The 9969-nt window shown below is 40.3% G+C and overlaps 1 protein-coding gene across 2 annotated transcripts in view; it reads left to right on the forward strand.

Moving 5' to 3' along the window:
• The first annotated feature begins 3547 nt into the window (after positions 1-3547).
• Positions 3548-9969, forward strand: part of ism2a (isthmin 2a) — a 21850-nt gene continuing 15428 nt past the window's right edge. Inside the window, exons 1-2 of one of the 2 annotated variants that reach the window (XM_087178406.1) lie at positions 3548-4053; positions 8334-8579. In XM_087178406.1, coding sequence (XP_087034532.1) covers positions 3916-4053; positions 8334-8579 — 384 coding nt within the window. In that variant the 5' untranslated portion in view covers positions 3548-3915. The remainder of the gene's footprint in view (positions 4054-8333; positions 8580-9969) is intronic. The other variant, XM_023422899.2, reaches the window with a different exon arrangement.

Below are 9969 nucleotides of genomic sequence, written 5' to 3' on the forward strand. Positions count from 1 at the left end.
CAATGGTCGCAGCAAGGCTTAAGTGGCCTCCTGCCAACCCTGACATGCAGAACAGTACCGGCCCGCTCAACTGCTGGCAGGTTCAATTGCAGCTTGCAGCTTTAATTATTATTAGGTGCAAGAGACCTATTGTTTATGTAGAGTTCCACACACTCAAAATAGAGGTACCAGTGTGTATCTAAAAGGGCACAAATGCTTGTCGCTGGGGGGGTTCCCTTTTGAGAGACAACTGTGTACCCTTCAGTGCCGGTCCATTTTTGTACCTTATCAAATTGTACCTGTTAAAATACAATTGTGTACCCTGCAAGACATAAAAGTACCTTTTACAGTACAGCAATGGACCCCATTGAAAGGGTCCATTGCTGTACCACCCCAGCAACAAGCTATTCTGGACTTTAAGGAGATAGAAATGTACCAGAAATGTCCACTTAATAATTGCTTCTTGACTGTTTATTGACATCAATAAAAAGAACAATTTTCAGATCGCCATGACAGCAGTTATGGTGTAATAGAAAGTGAATTCATTGCAAATATAGTTACACATAAAATGTATCCATTGACCCCACCCCAAAGTTAGACTGAAAACTTTTTGGCAAAAACCCACATATAAACATATATTTTAAATGCAAAAGCTTGTGTGGGACAAATTAAGGTAAACACCTAAATGCTTAGCCCTTACTTTAAAGGGGTTCAATGGCTCTATTATTCTCTGGGGGCCATTATCTTGGAATGGATTGGATCCAAATTTACCCCTTGATCCAAGATTCATTACAAATCAATGAAAAGTTATTCTGAATGATAATAATGGAGCCATCTGACCCCTCACGGTAAGGGGTCAGCATTTAGGTGTTGCCTTTGACTTGTACTGTATGTACAGTATGCATCAACAAAACAGTCATATCAACATATTTAGACAGAATACCTCAAGGAAACAGACAGTATATAATCATGCATCACATCATTTAGTTGATGATAGACTGTTATGGCAGTAGGATTAAAGATTGCAATTTTAATGGGTTTCAATGGGGACATTTTTGTCCTTTGGGTCCTCAGACGTTTTTTTTTGTTTGTTTTTTTTAAAACTGACACAGCAGTAAAAATAGTAATGCATAGGAATGAGTGATGTTAATCATTGACATATCCCAGACTGTGATAATCACAAAAAATCCACTAGTATATGGAAAATATTACATTTTATGTTTTTCCTTTTAAAAAAAAAAACAGTATGATATTACAGTATGATATTTGGAAAGGAACACTTACATTGTACACTGTGACAGCATTTCATACAGAGTCAATTATTATTTTGTTGCGGTACTTTTGTTCCTTGAGGACTGGTTCTTTGCCTGTGCTCATTTCCATTCCACAATTCAAGATGTCCAGAGCCGCTTAGATGCCAGTAGGTTCCAAACTGCAATACAGCAGGACAACTACATTATCTTTGTCATTTTGCAGCCACTTTAATGCAGATTAATAACACCTTAATGCAAGAAAGAAAAGGAGAAAAAAATAGCACATTTAATACATTATTACCTGCTTTGCTGGGGACACAGGAGCTTCACATTTGTTGTTCTGGGTTGACGGCTGGTGACCTCCTTGCAGTGGTGTGTGAAGTCTCTGAATTTAAGCTGCTTTTTGAAAGACTTGTCAAAGAGATACACAATCATACTTTCTGTGAGTCAGTGGTCTAACGTCTCACCATCCACATCATTGTCTGTAATGTAAATGAAAAAGGTATCAAAGATATAGCATTGAAACTCTGGACATACAAGGCAAGATTACTAGAGAGAGTGACTGATACAATTCATAAATAAAATCTTGTCTCTGTCTTTTTGCAACCAAATATTCCTTTTCAGCGTTTTCCTCCTGTTCCTCACTCATTTCACTCATTTCACATGCCACTCACTAGCATTAGCAAACTCCGTGTTCTGTAAATAAAGTCGAAAAAAAATCATATGAAAATCATGATTTTTTGATATATGATATGCATTTTATTTCTAGGTGTGGAACAATGACTCATAGTGCCCCCCCTGCATGGTTTTCTGACATACACTAGATTACATGACTTTATACACTATTAAACTACTGTTTTTGGGGTATTAAACCACATGATTTTTTTTTTATTATACTGCCTTTTAATTAAACTACATTTTAATTCTTTATGTTGATTAAATTACATGTTTATCATTAGTATTATTATCAAATTACATGCTTTTTATTTAAACTATATTTTTCTATTATTAAAGCACTTTTTGTATTGATGAAACTAGATATAATATATTGCTTGAGAGACTGCTCAAGCAAAGCAGGGCCAACTGAGGCGAAGGGAGAAGGTTGAGAAGAGAAACTTCTCTTGGAAGAAGCTGTGGAACATGAAGCGCATCGAACCAGCTTCATTATTAGAGTCATCTATGACGTCCTGCCATCTCCAATCAACCTCAACCAGTGGTACGGAGCAGACACCACGTCTCCGTCCATCTCCAGCCAGCCTGAAGCACATTCAGGTGGGCTGCGACACAAGCCTTACGCAAGGCCGTTACACCTGGCGGCACAACCCTAGAGACCAGGCGGATAATCCATCAACGCCCTACCTCCTCTCTCGTCCCATCCCACAGCTGGAATAGCGTTCATCAGTGCAGGTGTGACGCTAAACAACGCCTTAACATCCAAGCCACACATTGGCCAGCTAGGTGGGGCATGAGACTGGAAGTTATTGGTGGATCGGCTGCTGAGGTTTTGTGGGCAGGTCAACCACCAGGCTACTTAAGGACATGGGAATTCGAGGACAAGCCCCTTTGGCGAGGAAGCAAAGCCGTCTCCTGTGCTGCCGAACAGGCTAGTCATTGGTTCTGGATCAAGAGGAGAGACATCACCTGGACCCCAAAACAACAGCCGAAGCAATAGGGTGAGTAGAGGGAGTTAAAGCAGAGGGGGGGCGCACCTGGGAAGCCAGATGTTGCTGATGAGCCAGTGTTGTGGGCCTGTCATCGAAACACCTATGAAGGAGGGTGAACACCTGATGACCCCAATGAAGCTTTGACCCCCATCTACACCCTGCCTCAATATACACCATTGTACCCTCCTGAAAACCCGCAGTTTAGGCATGATCATCCCCACTCACGTCATCTCAGCTAAATGCAGGTCACACGGGAGTTTATCATCTAGTCCTAAAATGGAACTGTGGCTTTTATTCAATTACATGCATTTTTGTTGATCAAACTACATTTTTATTATATTATCTATAAATTACATGAGCTATTTTTCATTAAACATGTCTTTACTTAGTAGGCCTGCATTTTTTTTTTTAATGAACTAACCTGCAAGTTTTTTGTTTATTTGTTACATTAAACTACATGTTTTATTGGTTTTTATCTTTTTCGTTGTTGTTGTTTTTCTTAAACTAAACTAGCCTACATGTTGTTTTGTTTGTTTGTTAAATTAAACAACACGTTTATGTTTTCTCTTCCTCCCCCCATTGCGTCATCCGGGGCAGAGGGGAGGTGCTGCTCCTGTTAAACCAGTACTACAGACTGGAGCAGCTACAACCAGCGGACTCACTGACTCAGTGGTGCTTGAGCACAGGAGGACCCGAGGTCTGTGTGTCTGTCCGCTCCGCGGGTTGAAGCTGCAGTTGCCCAATGAGAATTATTTTTACGTTGATTTTTATGTTGGTGTCCAACATGAACATGAAATGAACACACCAACAACAGACTTCGGATGCCGGGGATTTTTATTGTAAGGGAGCAAGCGGCTGAGCACGGAGCGGCAGCGCTGCAGATGCGCTCATGAAGACGCACATGAGTGTGTTATCTTCCTCTCTGCTCGCTCACATGATTTGAACACTGCTCCTACAGTTGAGGACAGAGGCTGGAGGATTGTGCGTCCTGTCGCTTTGGAGATCAGCGCAGAGGTCCGATGAAGATGCAGCGGAGGGAAGTGTCGCATCTGTGGCTGATGGTCCTCACTGTGGTGTCGGTATCGGTCAGCGGATTTCCTACGAACTCAAAGACGACTTCAGTCAGAGACACGAACAATTCAGCGTCTCCTACTGAGGTAAACTGCTCTCCCGCCCTCCCTGCAGCTCACTCTGTGAGGGTAAAGAGGAAAGTGTGAGATGACATAAGTTGTGAAAAAGTAGCTGAAGGCTACATGTTACTGAGATTTAATGTTGGCAAAATTGCGTTCCAAATGTTGATTTCAGTTTGTTCAATATATCAAAAGTACATTTGTACAAGTACATGCTCTGAGGGTGGTTTCCTCTGTTTTACCAGTAATTACTTTGCCAGCTAATCAGAGGGTAATATTGAAAGCAGTCACATCTCATGGTTCACACTCATCTACTGTATCTGTCTCCTCTTTCCATCTCCTGCCTTGACTTACATCAGTATTGTTTCAAGCTTCCTCATGAGGTGTGTGGCTTAAACTTTTTGGACAGCATGAGTGTGTTGTCTTGATTTTATTGCAGGTAAAGGGAACAAAGTTATCACGGCTCAGAGGCCGAGGAAGCCAGCAGATTGGTAGATTTGACCATATTAATCAGTGATATACTGAGCACTACAAGTAAGGAGGACTTATTCCCTTTGCTCCTTGCTCTTGAGCTTTCTCTGCACCTAAATCAATTATGTGTAAGCTAGAGGTCGACTGTTGGTGGATTTTAAAGGCATCACCCCAAGCCCATGCAAAGGAAAATTGGGCACCATTGGCACTTTGGTTTCTCTAGTTGCCATCTGTAATGTAAGAAAAATTGTCAGTCATTTCAATATAGCTAGAAATATAGCTGTTACCTGTATTTAAAATTTTGTTGGGTTAGGGTTCAATATCTATTAAAATCTAAATTAATGATGCACTTTATTATGAGGGAAAATTACACTGTGTTTTTCCCCCTGTGCAGGTATTAACGAATTCAGTGATATAATGATATTTAGCAGACGTTCATATAAGCTAAAGCTTCAATTAAAAATGACCTTACTTAGGTATTTTCAGAGGAAAAGAAAAACAAACGAGGTAAGTTGGGTGAACAGACCAGACATCAGGCATTAGTGAGGAGCAGCTCTCTCCTCGCTCTCTCCTCGCTCTCTCCTCGCTCTCTTAAAAAACTGGGTTAGCTTAACTGTCTTTCCTTTCCGTAGCTAGCCTACTATACTTAGTTAGCTACACACTTTACGGCTGACTAAAGTCACTTGACTACCGTGACTATTGGCCCCTTCCTCACCACTGGTAGGCTGCTTCTCTCTCACAGCCTCACATTAAACTATAGCTAATGTTGAAATAGAGCCCCCGCCTTAAGATGCTTATTTATACTTTTATCAATGTTGAGAGTGAATGAGAGACACAAACATTCAAATCAGGCGTCAGTGCCTGGTTCTACAATAGATCTCCATCATAGCAGCAACAGTTACCCACAGATTCACTTCCTCTTGAGCGATTTTGTCAACAAAATAAAGATGCGTTTTTTCCTGCAATTCTTGAGTTCAAACAAAACTTTTATTATAAAGATTTCTGAGAGGAAGTTCTTTAAAAAGACATGTACAAACTGAGCCTTAAAACCAGCCGTCAGGACTTCTGGAACTTTGTGATGTCACAACAAAGCAGTCACCGCTCTCAGCCACTCCCCAAGCCCCGCCCACCTGGACCCTCTACCCAACCTTGCAGGATTTGGTTTCTCCAAGTGTTTACCTGAAATCTGCTATATTTTTATTGGCTCACTCAGAAAACAGTCAGTCAATCAGAAGAGAGGCTTTTATACACCATTCTTAATAAACCAGTTTTTTGTGACTGAATTTACTCATTAGTAAGAGAATATCCTGTGCGTCCTGTTACATTGTTAAACGCAACTCTTATGAACCATTAATGTTTGTGAATATTCCCGGGGTGAGGAGGAGTGCTGCAGTTTTGATATTTTCATCATCATTATCTCTCCAGCCACTGCGGGTCACTCACTCTTGAGAATATCTGTGAAGATGAATAAAAACTGATGTTAAAACCATGTAAACGTCGGCTTTAATCCACTCATTAATACACTGCTAAAGACTTGGTACTCTCCTTTGACTCCTCTCTCGCGCTCTGATCCTCTCCTCCACCGGCACCTTCCACTTGGCTGAGAACTAGAATACTGTCAGTCCAGACACGTTAACTGTATCTCGTCAGTAACATGAATTAACTTTCCCATGTTAGAAGAACTAAAGATGCCTGCACTCTGCACTGTTTCACCCGTCCTCCTGATTCTCCTCCTCGCGAACTCTCTTTTTGATATAATCTGTGATTTGAGACATTTCTGCAAAAAAACCCAAAAAACAAACATGATGGGATGTAACGTTAATTTAGGGAAACTTTTCAAGAAGCTGGGTGTGCTGGGATGCAAAAGAGATAATATTCATCTGTAGGGTTGCCACCTTTTATGTGAAAAAAATAAGGGATACCCCACCTCCCACCCACGGTGACGCAAAGATTTTGGGAGAATTAAAAATGCCAATACACATGACAAGTATGACAGAGTAGATCAATATGATGATCAGTTATCAGATCATTGACCAACAGGGATTTAAAAGAGAGTGAGCTGATATTTAATAATCCACATTTAATTGTCTTGTTTTCTAGTCCTGTTATAGTAGTTGTATTAATTTTTATTAGGTTTTTATGAATAACTATTCTGTTTATTTTTGATTTAATGAATTTAGGAGGGCGAGAGGCAGACACAGTTTCTATCAGGTTAATGGCAGGTGACTGTTCAAGAGAAGCGCAGAGAATGACCTCAAACTGACGACAGCCCTGGTCAGAATCAATCAAATGTCAACACATTCAAAATTAGTACAAATTCTGCCCATTTAATACAATTTCATTGTTTTTAAATCCAAGAAGAATGAAGTTAATTAAGTTGACAAACAGAAATGTTTGACTGATTAAACAATGAAAGGTGGTCATGGTTTAACTAAAGTCATTTCACTCTTAATTAGATCCCTGTCATGCTCTGGCCTTGGTGTGACAGTTTTTGGACTTTTGGACTCTTTCTTTGGACTATTTCCTGTTTTATTTTGAAACTGCTTACCTTGTGTGTCTCATGCTTGTTTACTTCCTGTCTTTGTCCAGTTTCCTTCCGTTGTGATTGTCTGCCCCACCCTAATGTGTTTCACCTGTGTTCAATTATTCCCGCCTCCCTTCCCCTCTGCCGATGTCAGGTCGTCTGTTCTGCTGCTGTTTGTTCCTGCTCGCTTCCCTTGTGCGTTTCCTCATGTGTCTCCTCTTGTTCCAGAGGTTTGGATTACCTTAGTTTAGATTTTTGTGTTTTCTACCTCAGCCTCAGTTTTTTGTAAGTTCTGGACTTTCTTGTGTTTGTTAAATTACCCTTATTGCACTTACCATCTTTATTTGAGTACATTTGGGTGGATGATACCAAGAAGCTTTATTTAAGTTTTAAAGTTTAATCCATGGTTTGACGTATCAGTAAATCAATTATCAGTTATCAGCTGGCAAACGATGTCGGCAGCTGAGACAGAGGCAGGTCTCCAATAAAGTAAATTTTCTCCTGATCTGTTCCTGACGTGTGGCTTCATTCACTTCAGCCATTGGAATGAATACACTCGGACCTCAGGGGCGGGGAGGTGGAGAAACCTTCATGACACAGATACAGCAAATAATCAGAAATGAAGCGTCTCAATTTCTCTACTGTCTGTGCTTTTACTCTGATATCAAAGTGAGGAGAAGTTGTTTAGAGTTTATTGAGGTGACAGAAAACAGACAGAAGGATGTGACAGTCACATATTTAGTGCAACGGAGGATTTGGAGCTGATAAAAACACCCATAAATACTGCTCCAGAAAATGAGCATATCTTGTGAAGAGATAGAGATAGAAACTTCAAATCACCTCTACAACAACTCAAATAAAAAAATTCAAGGTTTGTTTTTTGGTTTTGTATTTTTTTGTTTTATGGGCTATTAACTCCTGTACTGTACTGACGTCTTTGAGTGACATTTATTATTAATATATAGCTGAGGTTATGCTGATTCTAAATATGTGCAGCACTTGGTGAAACTGTTAAAAATGACAGTTTTATCAGTGAAAACACAAAGGTGTTAGAGAATGAAAAAACTGAAATATAAATGTCAAGTTTTTAATATTTATTTTGGGTAAATTCATTGTTATATTAATCAAGTATTAAAAAAATAATAGATTAGTCGAAAAAATAATTGATAAATTAATCGATGAACAAATAATTGGGCGCAGCCCTAATCTAACTAATATTATGACATTATTGTACAAATTTTAACACCATCTTCAGAAATTCCTACATGTTTGTATATCTCACCCAGTATTTCTGTGTTTTTTTGTCTCCCAGCTTTTAGCAAAGCATGGTCAGGACGAGCATCAGCAGACTCTCCAGGAGCTGCAGCAGGAGAACCTGCTCCAGACTCTGCCATCTAGTCCTTCCCTTAGGTCCAGACACCACTGGTCCCAGCGCCATCACCAGGGTGTCCTCCCCCCTCCTGAACCTGAGGAAGACCCTGAGCCCTTTATCCTGGACCTGAAGAACTTACCAGAGCTGGCCAATGCAGACATGGGCTCCCAGAACCCTAACATCCAGGTAAGCAGTGTGGGGAGAACCCCCAAAGTCAGGCTGCGTCCAGCGTGAAACCTTAACCTGCCAAATCAAGTCTGTGGATGGCGTTCCATCCACTGGTCTGATAGTATGATTGGGCTTATATCATCACTTAAGTGCTGGTTTTCCCTCCATCACTCTCTCCACTGTCTAACTCTCTGTGCAGCTGCTTTGAGTCTATAGCTGCCATATGCAGGACTCTGAACAGTGGGGTGCTCCAACTTGTTTGTGAAGGTCAGAAATCTACACAGGGTTTCTGAAATTTAAAAAAAAAAAAGAAGGTAAAAGTGAAAATATAAAAGGTCAAAAGAACCTTTTCCACTGTGATCGATAGTCCACATATACGACGCTGTACTAAAACTACAAACGAGACCAACGTAGAACTGATAGCTTATACAAACGTTGCAGCCTGATCTAAATCTATGGTCATACACACAGCTGGTCATGGTTTGCAAAGTAACCACGTTTCATGTATATTTTTTCTACTAACCTACTTTTCCTATGCACACGCTCACACTTTTACATATACACATACACATATAGACTATAGACAGCCAATACGCAAATACTCTCACTCACTCACTCACTCACTCACTCACTCACTCACTCACTCACTCACTCACACAAGTCTCTCTATGGCCCTGTTCAGAGCTGGTATTAACATGCGTCTTCAGTAATCGGATCACAAGTGGTCAGCTCTAAGTACATCCGTTCACACCTGGCTTTAAAATGCATCTTCACATGTGTCTCGATTGACCATTTGTGATTGGATCTCACTTTCCTGCTCTATTAAATAAACAGGTATGCGTTGTTGTTTTTAGGCCAACCGGTCTAGGTCTGTTGTCGAATGTGATTTTGTGTGTGTGTGAGTGAGAGACAGAGAGCGTCACCACTTGTGATCGAATCACCCAAGGCAGATGTGAAAACCAGGTCTGAACAGGTTCTGTGTCTCTTTCTCTCTCTCTCTCTCTCTCTCTCTCTCTCTCTCTCTCTCTCTCTCTCTCTCTCTGATGGGCATTAAATTGTTGAGTTGTTGTGGTCTTGTTATATAGGACTTCTGCTGTGTTAATCCCTTTTCTCTCTCATACAGTTGTGAATGTGAATACACAGTTTTGTAAATGGGAATGAATTCATTTAGTTTGCAAGTAATTGTAGGACTCTGATTTTCTTTTATGTCCTTTCTACTTTTTTACCAGTATGGACATGAAATCGGTCTTAAATTTCATTCATAATGATCTTAAAAAGGTCTTAAAATGTCTTAAATTTAAGTTGTTGAAACTTGCAGAAACCCTGATAGAGCAGGTCAAGGTTCTATATTAATACTGTGAAAGTATCAAAGCCTCAGTCCACAGAGAAATGCACACAGCCTGTATTC

This window comes from Seriola lalandi, unplaced genomic scaffold (genome assembly GCF_002814215.2).
Source record: "Seriola lalandi dorsalis isolate HSWRI2012SDOR001 ecotype SW California unplaced genomic scaffold, Sedor1 jcf7180002054687, whole genome shotgun sequence".
NCBI lineage: Eukaryota > Metazoa > Chordata > Actinopteri > Carangiformes > Carangidae > Seriola > Seriola lalandi.